Below are 16,195 nucleotides of genomic sequence, written 5' to 3'. Positions count from 1 at the left end.
CTCAGTAAATCTTTATGTATGTACTGAATATCACCAAGTAAGCACTCACCTGATATCACAGGATCAGCAGGAAACCGTCAGATAGGAAGCTTTCTGGTACTAAGAGCAAGCTTTCTCATGACTGAGTTGCCAGTAATGATTTCATGAGCCTCAAAGGTCTGGAAGAAAAAAAAAAAACAAATGCTCATAGACAACACCTGTCTAATAGAAGAAGGAAGAGGAGGAGGGGGTGAGGGTTGAGGAGAACGGAAAGGAAAGGGAAGGGAAGAATAAGGAGGGAATAGAAAAAAAGGAATCTAATTTTTTAAATACATTGCACTTTCATTTATTTAGTTTTGTAAATGTTTATTTATTTTTTAGAGAGAGAGAGAGCACACAAGGTGGGGGGAGGGGCAGAGAGAGCAGGAGACACAGGATCCAAAGCAGGCTCCAGGCTCTGAACTGTCAGTCAGCACAGAGCCTGGCGTCGGGCTCGGACCCAGGAAGTGTGAGATCATGAGCTGAAGTCAGACGCTTAATCGACTGAGCCACCCAGATGCCACTGTATTGCGTTTTTTAAAAATTTGAAGCCCATAAAGCTCTTTAAATGTTATTTGACATAAATAAATGTCCTTCTGTCCTAGCACCTATCTCTCAGAAAGGACCAAGAAAAAGAGACTTAGAAATCTGCTCTATAAAACAAAGGTCTGTACTGAAGTGCAAGATAAGAGTGCTTGGGAACCCTAGAATTCACAGCAGTCCTTCTGGTAGGGAATACATTTGGGAAGACAGAAAGATTGCTACATGGAAAAATAAAAGAGCATCGATCAAGCAGAGGAACTTTATCACAGGAAAGTAACTGACTCCACTTGTGAGAGACCCTATCAGCACTCTCCATGGGCTAAATCCTATGCAATAAACTGGGATGAATGCAGGTATTGAACTCTAGTCAACAAACAGAGCTAGGAAGAGATAACATAAACCACTGAATTTGTTAAACAGGCATTTCAGGTTTTTAACAGCCTTGGCAGGGACCTTATCCAATGAACTCCAGAGAAAAGAGGTTCATATGACAATCAGATTTCAAGGATCTTTGTGCAATGGTTAATGGTTGTTCTTTTACTTATGAGTACAATTTTCTCACTTAGTTCCTCTTAAACAACTAACTTAAAAATAAATATAACTAAGAGCAAATGGAAAGTTCCACATGCACATACACACAGATATGCAATCACATTAGATTTTGTCATTTAACACTTAAAATATTTTCCCAATATTTTAGTTCAAATCGGTCTTCTTAAAACTTCACAAAAATATGGAGAACATTTCATTTTTCTTATTTCACGTATATTATGTTTTCATATAATGAGGAGTGAATTACCGAACATCTTCTTTCCCTATACAGTTAGAAAAGAATTGACATCTCTATTAGAATATTATCTCCACTTTTTTTTAAAAAGGCTTATTTTCCAAATGCTAAACATAAAACTGATTCTTAATGATATGCCTATATCAGAATTATTTTAGGTAAGTTCTATAATATTTTCTTTTCTCAAATGTTCCATCATTTCAATTATATAATATTAAAATTCTAATTTTATCTTTTAAACATTTTCTTTTGCTTTTTTTTATTAATACTATTTGATAAAGTATTTTTGGAATTTTTTATTTCAAAAACTTTCCTTTACTTGGAAATTTTTATTTCACGAGTTATTTCATGAGACTAATTTCATAAGGTTCTTTAATATTTTTCTCTTGATTGAAAATAAAATTTAACTGATTTGACTCTAATTATGAAAAGTAAGTCAAGTGATTTTAATTTTAAATTTAAATCACACAAGTTTAGAGTATTATTTGAATCAAATATTTATACAGCAAGTAAAAGTCTACTAATTTTTACTGAAAATAAAATCAAGTTGATTTTCATTCCAGAAACACACATTGTCTTATATTGAATTGATTTTTGATATCAATATTTTGTTGTTTTAAATATTAATATTAATATTTTGGTATATTACATATCAAAAGTGTTCGAGACTTTTTCACTGTATCAATAGATAATCCAGGACCAGTTTCATTATTAATAAAATTTCTATTGTTTTTCTTTTCTTAAAAAATCACACTCATAAGAAATGCTTCTAAAATTTAAACTTTCATCTGTTTCCTAGTGTTTTTAATAATGCACTATAAGCTTTTCAGTTATGTTTATCAAAATTACTTCCTCCTTATAAAAGCCCACTTCTCTATGGAACAATAGGAGACTCAATGTTGTAATATGTTAGAGCTTTAATAAATCAGGTCTTTAACATGTTTTTGTTATCAACAGGCAGGAGAGTTTGTTTAAAAATCTATGAAGATTGGGGCGCCTGGGTGGCTTAGTCGGTTAAGCGTCTGACTTTCGCTTAGGTCATGATCTCGAGGTTCGTGGGTTCGAGCCCCGCGTCGGGCTCTGTGCTGACTGCCAGCTCAGAGCCTGGAGCCTGTTTCAGTCTGTGACTCCCTCTCTCTCTGACCCTCCCCTGCTCACGCTGTCTCTCTCTCTCCTAGAAATAAATAAAACATTTAAAAAAAAATCTATGAAGATCAATTTCTTGATTACAATTTTAGTATGAAAATATCTGGAATTTTCTGTCTTATAACACGAGTTATTAGAATTAGAAATTTTGTTATAAGTTAGTATTTCTTAACCAAGGTCATAAATCAAAAATCAATTGTAGAGTTTAAAATTTTATATATATGTATATATACACACATACAGATATATATGACACACACACACACATATATATAACATGCATATATTTTACATAAACATACACACACACACACACACACACACACACACACATATATACCTGCTCAATTCTCTGGAACAGATCTACTGAATCAGAATTTTCAGGTAAGGAAATGGAAGGACATGGACACTTTCAGTGTTTCAGAATTTACAGGTGCTTCTGTTTTTCTTTACTTCCTAAGAAAGTATCCTCTGCTTACCACATTATGGAAATGCCTTTAAATGTACCGGCTCTTTTTGTTTTCCTATGATTGTTTTAATTTCTTGTGATTTGATTGAAAAGGTAAACAGTAAAAAAATGAAAAGATCATTTGTTCATCCTGTTGAAGCCACATGTTCCTTTTGCTATAAATACTTACACGTCCGTATCCTGAACCATCTTCCATTGCTAAGAGAAATAGGGAAGGCAGTGAGGTGAGAAATTGCTAAGGAAGATATAGCTTGATGCCTTCTTCAGTGGTTCTCAAACTTTAGCGTGCATTGGAAACACCAACCGAGCTTGTTAAAACACAAATTATTGCCCCATTCCAGACTTTTTAAAAATTAGCAAGTCTGGAATGGGGCCTAGAAGTTATATTTTCAAAAATTTGCAGGTGGAAAATAAAGAAAAAAAATACTACCCATTAAAAAAAATAAGTTTTGAGGGATGCTTATCCAGCAACCCTGGTTTGAGAACCATCACTTCACTTTCTAGTTACTCTCATGGTTAGACTTGATTTTAGCTGCCAGAAAAATTCTTTCTTACGTCATCTAAGGAGGAAACTTGATAAAAATCTATGCAAGTATTTAATAGATATATTTGTATGAATTAATTTGAATTTAGGCTTTAAAAACCTTATTGCTAGGACCTAACAGAAAATTAGAACTTGTTACCAACTTACTACAGCCCGGAAATAGGTATAATCTGCCCAAGCTTTTATTTGTGTTTTTTTGTTTTATTTGTTTTCTTCCAAATAAATCAACAATTATACAGGACCGTCTATAATACGATGGAAAGAAAAAAAGAAACAATATCAAAACAGAAAACTTGAACAAGAATGGAAATTCATTAGTTTAGCTTGATGCCCTGAAGAAAAGCAATGGAAAATTCAGTTTGACAGAGACTAACTCACATTGATGCCAAGTATATTATTCTTTCTATGGAATAGAGTTTCTTTAGTATTATTGTCACAGCCACATATGCCTTCAGAGCATCATTAACATGTGCCAGAGGCACAGTTTCATTGGTACATAATTTCATATAGTTAGAGGCACAGTCAGATACCAAACCCATGCTTTCCCGTGTCTGATATGCAGACTTCAGTGAATACCTTTATCCATTAAAAGTCTGCAAATTACAGATCTACATTACTTGATGTGTTCAATATTTCTAAAAAATTTTCCCTCTAAGTTTTCTTCAATGAAGAACTGTATTTCCATCTAAAATATTGATTCATGGGAAAGACGAATCAATTCTTTAATTGAGTAGATTTATTTTATAAGAATACCTATTTTTCTGAAATTTCACTGATTTTATGGATTGATCCCTTGAGACATGTGATGTAATAGTTTATTTTTACTTGTATTCCTTATATGCTGAGTCTATTTCCTAAAAATCTGGGAATGGCCCATTTATTTAAACAGATATTCTTTCATTAAGGAACCTGTAGGTTCCCCCTTTTCCAAAGAGACACCAGTTGGAAATTGCATTGTTAAACAAGCAGCTTTGTGGCAGTCCACTTATATAGCCACTAGAGCTTCTCACACAGCTGATTTTCAAGTCCCTCAATTATGCAGACAGGTTACCTCCGCCTGTTTGCACAGCTGCCACAAACTACCATCCATTTGCACCTAAAAGGGGACCTGAATAATTTTATTTTTGCCAAAGAGATTTAGAGCCCTGCACTTCCAGCACAAAGAGGTAGCACATTACCCCTCCCCGATGGGGGCCAGCAGCTCACTCTGCAATCATCGCAGACCATCATGCTTCAGTACACGGGAAAATGAACAGCAGCCACATCGCTGCTCGGGATTGGAAAAATGAGGCAGCCCCACAGCTTAACTCTCTCTCTTCTTTTTTTTGTCTATCCAGCCCAGGAACAGCAGCACTTGATACACAGCAACCAAGCTGAGAGTCACACCGCTGTTGGCAAAGAGACAGCCAAACAGGAGCAGCAGAAAGACTGTGGTGACCCAGGTCACAGCTTGTAATTACTAACATCCCTAACCCATTTATTGTCAACACTATAACAACTTCGAAACAAGAAATCCCTCAGCTGTCAAATGTTTGATGGTGACACGTCAACATACCTCTCAATCCTTTTCTATTGGTGCCCCATGTTAGGAGACACCGTGGATGAGCTTTAGGTTCCTAGCCTGAAGGGACCACCTCTAATTTCGAAGCTCTGTGTGCAAATACAGAAGCCGATTAAAAATGCTGTTATATTAGTTGTAAAGAAATCACAGGTTTCTAAAGTAAGGTCAAACTCTTGTCCTCCAAAGAGTGCAATCAATCATGGAAGTATCTTGACGTGGAAGGAATGATGTGATCATTTGAAGGAATTAAGAAGTCTCTCTTTCATTAATAGAGAAGGGATCACTGAGAATGTTGATCACTGACCTGGGAAAATAATTGTGACTAATTGAGAACTTCCTGTTGATTCAACGTCGGGAGGCCACATATTTTCTCATTTTTCTAATCATAAGCATTTTACCATTTCTTTTAATTTTATTTATTTATTTATTTTTATTTTTTAATCTTTATTTTTGAGAGAGAGAGACAGACAGACAGATACAGAGTTCAAGCAGGGGAGGAACATAGAGAGAGGGAGACACAGAATCTGAAGCAGGCTCTAGGGTCTGAGCTGTCAGCACAGAGCCCCACATGGGGCTCGAACTCAAGAACCACGAGTTCATGATCTGAGCAGAAGTCAGACGCTCAACCGACTGAGCCACCCAGGCGCCCCTTACCATTTCTTTTAGGCCTTTATTGGTCTGAAATGGGAGGTTGTGGGGCACCTGGGTGGCTCAGTTGGTTAAGCGTCAGATTTCGGCTCAGGTCATAATCTCACGGTTCATGGGTTCTAGCCTCGCATTGGGCTCTGTGCTGACAGCTGGCTCAGAGCCTGGAGCCTGCTTCAGATTCTGTATCTCCCTCTCTCTCTCTGACCCTTCCCTGCTCACGCTGCTTTCTCTCAGAAATAAATAAAACATTTAAAAAAAGAAGAAATAGGAGGTCAGTTACTGCTGAAAACCTTTATGTGTTTGCCATAGATCTAGTCATATAAACTAGTGCACTCAAATTGAGAAATGTGACTTAACGGGAACTTTTTAGGAATAAATCTAAATATATCATAGAAACTGTACTGTTTTTTAGGGATTGGAATTCAGTATCTTCATAAAATATGATAAGATCCTCCTTGAATTAGTGAAGTGCATGTCTAAAAGTATGGAAACTATTATAGCTATGTTAAGTGATTCAAACTAAATCTGAATCTTTAGCACTCATTAAAGAAAAGCACAGAAAAGAATAAAATCCTCAGACTATAGATATGACTACATACATATGTATCTATAGCTATACATATTTAATTCTGTAACACTGGATTTGGAAGCAGAAGACAAGGGGCATCTGGGTGGCTCAGTCAGTTAAGCGTCCAACTCTTGATTTCGGCTCAGGTCAGGCTCCCAGGGTCATGAGATTGAGCCCAGTGTCAGACTCCATGATGAGCATGAGCTTAAGATTTTCTCTCTCCCACTGCTCCTCTCCCTCGCTTGTACTCTCTCTCTAAAATAAATTTAAATAAATAAATAAATAGGCAGAAGATGAGGTATGTGCTCTGCAACCTCAAACGAGTTACTTTGATTTTCTGTCCCTCAGATTTGTCACCTCTTAAGAANATATTATAAATTTTTACCAATATTCTGAATTTCAGGCTGCCATTTGCTAAATGCATATACAGTAGCCTATATTTTCAAATATATAATACAAACATGATTTATTTGAAATACCTTTATACTTATCACAATATTTGAGTGGTATTATATATATATATTTTTTCAAATGCTTCCAATATTCCTTTCTTCTACATGCAGCAGTGACACAAAAGATGGCTGAGCAGATGAACCACCAGGCAATGAAATTGACCCTTCTACAAAAGAAGATTGACAATATTTCTTTGGCTGTTAGTGATGTAAGAAACACATACTCCTCCCTGGAAGAGAAAATCAATGAAGATAAAGGCAGAGAATTTCAATCTCTTCTAAAAGGTACAAGTAAAGTAAAATACATTATTCATTCAGTTAAGACAAGAGGTAAATGACTCATTTATCTTTTCTCATATTGCTTTGGAATTTTTCCTTTAGACTGGGTGGTATAAAGTCTCTAAGACTTACGTTTTTGAAATAAGATATTTGTAAATCAATCTCTGAAATAATTTGAAACATCTAAATTTTTTTTACTGTATAGTCAAATCTTTAACTGAATATTTCATCTAATTTATTTTCATTATGTACTGGTTACAGCTTAACTTGTAAAATGAGCCATACTTAATTTACTTCCATTTTGGTTTCCAGTTCAAGATAAAATGAGGTTAAGAATGATTATGAAGGAACTAGATACATGGCTGTCTCAATAATATTGATGAAGATGATGAATATAAATCTAAAGTACATAATTATTCCAGAAATTATCTAGCTTATGGAGAAATATATCCTAAAACATCACCTAAAAAGGGTGATAGAAATAATAATTTCTTTATAAATGAAGTAGTTTTGCTCAACTTTTGTGCTCTTAAAACAGCATGCTATGTTCCTTTCTGGAGGCTTTACAGGATAATCCAAATCTTGTAATTCCAGTTGTCAAAATTCATTTTCTTGCAGTTGTAAGACTGAGGTCCTGTTTTCTATTGCTGTAAACTAAAGCTTGTTTCCAGCTTCTAGACGCCACTACGTTTCTTGGCTCATGACCTTCTTCCTCCATCTCCAAAAGCCAGTAACACTGTTGAGTTCTCGTGGCATTTCTCAAACCCACTCTTCTACCTTCCTTTTCCTCTTTAAAGGGCTTAAGGTTTACACTGAACACCCTTGGATAATCCATAATACTCTCATCTCAAGGTCTAAAACCTTAATCATATCTCCCAAAGCCCTTTTTCCAGGTGAGGTAACATATTCATAAGTTCGGGTGTGGACATTTTGAGTGAAACAGCATTAATTCTGCATACCTCAGGGATCAATGGATAGTGAGTAGTTGCTATGGTAGTTTATGCTTAGGGCACTGTGGGACCATTTGATAGTTTCAGAAAATCTAGGCTAAGAGCACCAGGGAAGACTTCTACAAAAAGACACTATCTCAACTAATAAGGTATGGATCAGGAGGAATTAATTAGGCAAAGCAGTTTAAGTAACTTGATCACTAGGAATGTCTCACTTCCCTGGGCTTATTGTATGTTTCCAAAGATTACTGGTCCCTTTCACTTTATTTTATACATAAAAACACACTCTCTGTCCAACCCCATATCTATTACATGTTATTTTTTCTTTATTTTTCACCTGTGGCTTGCAAGTAAAAGAGATAAAGTGGAGGTTTCTGTAACATCTACCAGTATAGCAGCAACCATGATTTTTTTTTTAAATTATATAAACAATTAGTGCCATCCAGCTCATGAATGAAAGACCCTGCTCTTCATAGTCCTCTATGGCTAAGCTTACCAATAGCAAGCATATGAGAGGAATTTATTTTCCCTGAAGTGATAACATGTGAAAGAAGACAAATAGAAACACTATGCAAGTGACTATAACCACCATAATGAAATTTGTTTAGCAAAATTTGGTTGTCACAACCAAAGAGAATTAGAGACAATTAGGCCTCTCAACAGCTTTTTGTGAAATTACTAACAAGATTTCTGGCAATGACAAAGGGATAAAATTTACACTCACAACAACATAAACAACAAATCCTCCCCTCAATAGGAGGTATTAGTGTTGTAGTAAGCATAATTGATTATGAAAACCAGAGGGCTAGTTGTTAATGAATGTTCATTCAGGAAACAGAAACTAAACCCACTCCAAGGAGGTGCACTTGCCTAACAAAACCTCTTCTCTTGCTTACTCAGCATCCAAAGTGAGAAACACTGCGTATCAACTAGTAGCCATAACCTGTTCAACGACAAATGTCCCAGTTCCTTAAGAGGTAACTGAATGTTATGAATGGGCCATACATGCACAACCACAGAGGAGCACACCAAGGTGTCTGATATCATATGTATCTGTGAAGTCACCAAACTCAATGTCCTTTTTTAGGAGGTAGAAGCACGTGAGGCACATGAGACAGAATCAAACAGAGTTAAAATTATGTTCCCACTCAGATGTTGACATAAGGCACTTTGACATATTTTTGCCAAATCAGATTCTTACACAGATGATTTTTTAGCAACAAATTTATTGATATATTAAAGCTCCTTTTCCAGAAACAATAATCTGTTTCTAAGCTAATAGTCTATTCAATTTCTTTTCAGACACTGTTCTGATTTTACCCTTAATCCAAGGTATTTTCCGTTAAAGATTTAAAACATAATAGCTAAAGCACCTCCTAATTTTCATTTTCATCATTCACTTTCTTTTCCTAGTTACCCCCATCAAGATTCTGAACTAAACTTTACCTGTTTAGTGTTTCTACCTATCATTCTTATCCTGACTTTCAGATCACATAGGTTTTGTTGACTGAATTTAAACAGCTATTTTTACTGTCCACAATTATTAATTAGTTAACTTACACTTAAGTTTTATTTTACCTTTTAAGTCTTGAAAAATTTTTAAAGCCAAATGATAAGGTTATAAATGATCCCTAACCTTAAATATTTTATTGTATTTTATCAAGTCATCATGAAAATGTAAGACAATTTTAACTAACAGGAAATGACTAAATGACATTGTGGGAAGTACAGTAAAAAAACTTTGCTATTGAGTAGCACTTTACACCCAATGACACTAACATATCCTATTTTTAGTATGAGAAATATAACTTTCCAAATTTTATTTTCTGTGTAGCATGTGAGCATATCCTCAATGTAAATTTGTTGTATATGTAGGCAACTGGTTAAGTGCTAAGTAAAATTTAGAAAATAAAAATACTTTAGAAGCCTTCTGGTGTGATTATTCATGCTCTTAAATATAAAAGCTAGGACTGTTTCAGTACAATCTAACTTAATTGTAGCTGTTTAATCTTTTCTAATGAACTTAGCCCTTACTTAGTACTTTGATGCTGTGTCATTGTTAGTATTCCGATACTTCACATTTTTACTATTAGTTTTTCAATTACACACAAATTGATGTTCAATGACTTATATTTTTTGGACTTTTAAATGTATTTCAGTTTCTGCTATGTTTAGAAATGTAAAATAACTTTTTTTAACTCTAGAAATACTATTCCCTAAAGATCAATTAGCAACATTGACCTTTAGGGTATATGATTTCCAGGAAAATATTTGTTCATGAAAACAACATTTACGGCTTTGTCTTTGTACCAGATTAATAACAAGATGCTCAAGCAATAAATCATTCTATTTGCTATAATTGATCTTTCACATACCTTTTATGTAAGTCTCTTGGGCATCTTAAATACTTTTTTAAAACATGCTTACAAAATAGAGACATGTAGAGACTATATATTTTTATTCCGTAATTATCCTTCTTAAATAGGCTTTATGATAGCCATAACTCATTTTACAATTATGTAGGCTTTCCTGTTCAAAATGCTTTGTAGTATATTGCATTACAGTCATTGCTACATTTTGGATTTGAGTGGCGATATCTTCCATTTATATGTGCTTCATAGCTATTTACTATAAGTAAACCTCAAGCATATATTTTATTTTTTCCCATTTCCCTGTTTTTGTATGTAATAGGTTTGGTTTGCTGGTTTTTTACATTTTTAAGTATTCATTTCTTATTCTGAATAGTTCTGAGTTCTGAGTCCTTCAAGGACCCTTTTCTGTTTTTTTTTTAATACTACTTTGAGATGTCCATAATTCTGATTTATGATCAGTCCATGCTTTCTAATACCGGAGATACTAATATGTGTTTCAGGAGTAGCAAGTTTCCTCTTATTTTTGCTAAGAATTAATGTCATATTATGATAATTGAGGTACATCTTGAATTTCTATTTTCACCTGACTTTGTTTTGTGATCCCCAAACCTCTCATTATTATTTTATTTTATGATAAGCTATCGTGAATCTTGTGACTATTACTTCATATTGTTCCTCATTTGGGAATGTCATTAAATTTCTTCTCTGCAGTCAATTTATTAGTTTTTATGAGCTCAAAACAAGCTCTGAAACCTAATTACTAGAAACCTAATAACATAGTCATGAGATAACACCAGGTATTATTTACTGAGGCAGATAGCCCAAAGCCATTTATTTTCATACCAGAGTAAGCCTAGAGTTAGAATCGTAACATACAAGGTCTATTAATTGAAATCAGTAGCAGTTCCTTCATATCTTTTGTTTATGGCGCTGGTGTGTTCTACAACCCAGTTGATTTCTTCCCTCAATTTTATCAGTTAACAAGGTGATCTCCTTCTATGAACTATAGTCATTTTTTAAAATTTCATAAGTAAATCTAGTGAAGAAGTATTTTTACTATTACATGTTATTAGGGTTTAGTCTCAAGCTTTTTATCTCTCTAGAGATATCTAAAATTTATATAATTAAAATCATATATCATTTATTAATTTTATTATTTCTTTCTCTAGGTCTAAAATCCAAAAGCATTAATGACCTGGTGAAGAATATAGTAAGAGAACAATTTAAATTTTTTCAAGATGAAATGCAAGAGACTGTAGCACAGCTCTTCAAGACTGTATCAAGCCTATCAGAGGACCTTGAAAACACCAGACAACTAATTCGGCAAGTTAATGAATCCGTGGTTTCTATAGCAGTCCAGCAAAAGTCTGTTTTATTGCAAGAAAATAGACCCACTTTAACTGATGTACTAGATCTAAAGAATCACATTGTGAATATAAGACAAAAAATGACTTTTACATGTGAAAAGCCTATTAAAGAATTAGAAGCAAAGCAAACTCACTTAGAAAGTGCTTTAGAACAGGAACACTCAAGGAGTGTTCTGTATTATGAATCCCTCAACAAGACTCTATCTAAAATGAGGGAAGTACATGAGCATCTGTTATCAACTGAACAAGTATCAGTTCAGAAAGGTGTTCTAACTGCTGAATCACTTAGCAATAATGTCACTGAGTACGTGTCTGCTCTACATGAGAATATAAAGAAGCAGGGTTTGATGCTGCTGCAAATGTTTGATGATTTGCACATCCAAGACAGCAAGATTAACAATCTCACCATGGCTTTGGAGATGGAGAAAGAATCTGTCAGAAGTGAGTGTGAAGACATGTTATCCAAGTGCAGAAAGGATTTTAAATTTCAAATTAAAGACACAGAAGAGAATTTACAAGTTTTAAACCAAACTTTGGCTGACGTTCTCTTTCCAATGGACAATAGGGTGGATAAAATGAATGAGCAGCTAAATGATCTGACTTATGATATGGAGATCCTTCAACCCTTGCTTGAGCGGGGAGCACCATTTAGAGAGACGATGACACATGAACAGCCAAAAGAAGCAGTAGCTACAAGGAAAAAATTGGAAAATCTGACTATTGCTGTCAACAGTCTAAATATTCTTATCAAAGAACTTTCAAAAAGACACAACTTACTTAGGAATGAAGTGCAGAGCCGTAGTGATGCCTTAGACAGACGTATCGATGAATATGCCTTGGAAATGGAAGATGGCTTAAATAAAACAATGACTATTATAAATAATGCCATTGATTTCATTCAAGATAACTACATGCTAAAAGAGACTTTAAGTACCATAAACTATAATCCTGAGGTCCATCATAAATGCACCCAAAATATGGAAACTATTTTGGCATTTATTCCTCAATTCCAACGTTTGAATGATTCTATTCAGATGCTGGTCAATGACAATCAGAGATACAACTTTGTTTTGCAAGTTGCCAAGATCCTTGCAGATAGTACTAAAGATGAGAAACTAAGTCAGTCCAACTTTCAAAAGATTTATCAAATGTTCAATGAAACCACTTTCCAAGTGATAAAATACCAGCAAAATATGAGTTATTTGGAGGAAAAAATACTCTCAGCCACAAAGATTTCCCAAAATTTTGAAACTAGGTTGCAAGGAATTGAGTCTAAAGTGACCAAGACACTCATACCTTATTATGTTTCACTTAAAAAAGGCAGTGCGGCTACAAGTGAGAGAGACCAGACCATTCAACTGCAGGTACTGAGTTCCAGATTTAAGGCACTGGAAGCAAAATCCATTCACCTTTCAAGTAACTTCACTTTACTTAACAAAACTCTGCATGAAGTTTTAATGATGTGTCATAATGCTTCTACAAGTATATCAGAACTGAATGCTACCATACCTAAATGGATAGAAGGTTCCCTTCCAGATATTAAGCTTCTTCAGAAAGGTCTGACAGATTTTGTGGAATCAGTCATTGAAATAAAAACTCAAATTGCCATATCCAATTTAACTTGGTATATAAATCGAACATTGTCTGGTAGTCTTGTAAATGTTGTCAAGTCTCAGAAGCAAATAAAACCATTGCTGAAGAAACCCAGTTCGCTCAAAAAACCCACAGGGAATCTGACCACTGTCCTGATAGGCCGGACCCAAAGAAACACAGACAACGTTCCAGTTCCTGGTAAGTTATTGCTGAAAAAATAACTTTTAATTGCTTTCTATTTAAAGGGTATTTAGTCGATCTGTGTGGCTTATCAAGACCTTAAAATATAAAAAGTACTTTCATGAACTTGGGTGAATAGTTAAGTAATTCAATGATCACTGATGTACCATTGGAATGAGATTCCATCCAATAGGCATCAAAACAAAACAAGTGTGTATAGTGTACATATTTGTTTAAATGTTTCTTCTTTTCTTTTTTTATTTATGTGTATTTATTTTTGAGAGAGAGACAGAACACAAGCAGAGGAGGGACAGAAAGAGAGGTAGACAGAGAATCTGAAGCAGGCTCCAGGCTCTGAGCTGTGAGCACAGAGCTCAACATGGGGCTTGAACTCAGGAACCGCGAGATCATAACCTGAGCTGAAGTTGGACGCTTAACCGACTGAGTCACCCAGGTCCCCTCTTAACTTCTTTCCTGATAAGACCTCTATAATACAATCAAATTTTCCCATAAGCTGCTATAAGAAAATACCACTGACTGGGTAACTTTCAAATAACAGAAATGTATTTCTCACAGTTTTGGAGGCTGGAAGTCCAAGATCAGGGAGTCAACCTGAATATCTTCTAGTGAGGGCCCTCTTCCTCACAGCTGGTGATTTCTTGCTGTGTTCTCACATGGTGGAAGGTGTGAGAGATCTCTCTGGGGTCTCTTATTTCTATTTACCTATTTATCTATTATCTATCTGTTTGTTTGTTTCTGGAGTTTCTTTTAAAAGAATGCTAATCCTGTTCATGAGGACTCTACCTCCCAAAGGCCCCACCTCCTAATTTCATCAACTTTGGGATTGAGAATGTCAACACATAAATTTTGCGTAGACACATTGAGATCACAACACTAAGGCATTTAGACATGATTTTGTAAAAAGGGGTCTTTGAAAATTTGGAGCAGAGGGTTGAGTGTGGTAAAAAGTATCTCTCAGAAGCGTGACGTTAGCAGTAGTATACAGCATGTCTGCAAAGAATGAAACTAGAGATACCAGTTAGGACAATATTAGCAAAGCATAAGAGCCAGATCTAAGGAAGAGGTGGTTGGAACAGAGCGGACAGATGTGAGACAAAATGCAAAAGTAAAATTAATAAAAACAGCAGGAGAGTGGAAAAATTGGTGATCCAAGCCACAAACAAATTATGATTTGAATTCTAGTGGTTTCAGTAAGTTTCTCTGTAACCTTATGCAAGTTCACCTGTCTGTGTCTCTGTTTCTTCCTTTTAAGTGATGGGATTGTGTTAGGTATTTTGCTGAGCTCATTGGTAGAAATATTTGCAAAGTACATTATTGTGAAAAACATGAGCTGTTCATAGCCTGGGTGTATGGCACTTGGGGAAGGAGAGACGTAGAATATTCTGACGTTTGGAATTTGGGAAATGAGAGGGTAGCAATATCATTAATAGAAGTTGTAAACACCTGAAGAGAATCATAAATTTGGGAGGAAGATGGAATTCAATGCAGTATGTATAAACTACCTAATAGTCTCTCTATATGAGAGAAGTGTTTTATGAATATGTTTGGCACATGAATAATATTAAATATTCTTTCCACAATGAAAGTAATAGCTACTGATTCTCACTAAAAGAAATGACACTGTTCCTCTCTTTTGAGTGTGCTGTTAAATTATATGCCCAGTTGGATGAATTATTTTTATTTTATAGATTTCTAATTATGAATGATCATTATCCTAACACAATATAACTCCATATTTAATTTCTGAATGTTTTGATAATATTATAAATCACAGAATAATACAAAGCTGAATTGTTTCTTCATTACCTAAATTATTGTATTTTACTTTTGAGTTCCTTCCAGTTAGTCTGACCCAGGAAGACTAATCTTAGAATCATAGAACAAACAATTCAGACTTAGCGTTTCCAAGACAAAAGTAGTAGTACTTCATTACAAGATGTTCTTAAAATTTTAGGAAAAATAGTCAGTTATTCTTTTTCTCATTTTATTTCCATCCTTGGTCTTCCTGTGGACATTGCAAATGTTTCCTAAAATTTTAAGTTCAATAAGTTCTATAGCACATGTGATCATACACCAGGTAAACCATGTCCTTTCTTTTTTCTTAAACCAAAAAATACTTGGATCCATACACTAAGTATAAAATTTAAATAGCTCCAAAATTTATTGAGGTAAAATGTTTAATAGAACATAAGAACTTACAAACCTTTATAGTGTAAAGAATGCATGTTAGAAGCTTATAAAAATTGTATTTAGATATTTATATAGCAGCTGACTCAGTATTGGGCTTAATGGGCTAATAATTAACTTAGTTCTGATCCTCATTTTTCCAATGATGCCTTGATAAAATTGCTTCCTGTTCCTTTATTTACTGGAAATAAAATATTTTATAGGGCTATCTACAAAAATTGATAATTAATTAAAAGTTCTTTATTTTATTTCAGTAAAGATAGCCAATAACAATGTCAGGGCAATAAAGATATATTGGCCTAATTTCATCAACTGGTTGGATATTCACTTTATGTATGACCAGTAGCATAATGCATAGTACCCTTTTAGTGGATGTGTAGATATGCAAGCTCATTAAGCCAGCTTCTATGGGCCATAAAACTGATGGCATTCATGGGACAGCTGAGCAGATGAAGTCTATCCATGGTGATAAAACCAGTGGACTCAGGCTAAGTTCTTCCTGTAAGAATA

General features: G+C 34.6%; 1 protein-coding gene across 1 annotated transcript in view; it reads left to right on the top strand.

Annotated features, from left to right (window-relative positions):
- Positions 1-16,195, top strand: part of MMRN1 (multimerin 1) — a 52,689-nt gene that overhangs the window by 20,603 nt on the left and 15,891 nt on the right. Inside the window, exons 4-6 of the mRNA XM_077765090.1 lie at positions 4,845-4,949; positions 6,848-7,021; positions 11,507-13,495. Coding sequence (XP_077621216.1) covers positions 4,845-4,949; positions 6,848-7,021; positions 11,507-13,495 — 2,268 coding nt within the window. The remainder of the gene's footprint in view (positions 1-4,844; positions 4,950-6,847; positions 7,022-11,506; positions 13,496-16,195) is intronic.

This window comes from Crocuta crocuta, unplaced genomic scaffold (genome assembly GCF_008692635.1).
Source record: "Crocuta crocuta isolate KB4526 unplaced genomic scaffold, BGI_CrCroc_1.0 scaffold134, whole genome shotgun sequence".
Classification (NCBI taxonomy): Eukaryota; Metazoa; Chordata; class Mammalia; order Carnivora; family Hyaenidae; genus Crocuta; species Crocuta crocuta.
The sequence above is the reverse complement of the archived record's forward strand: the minus strand, read 5'-3'. Positions and strand labels throughout refer to the sequence as shown.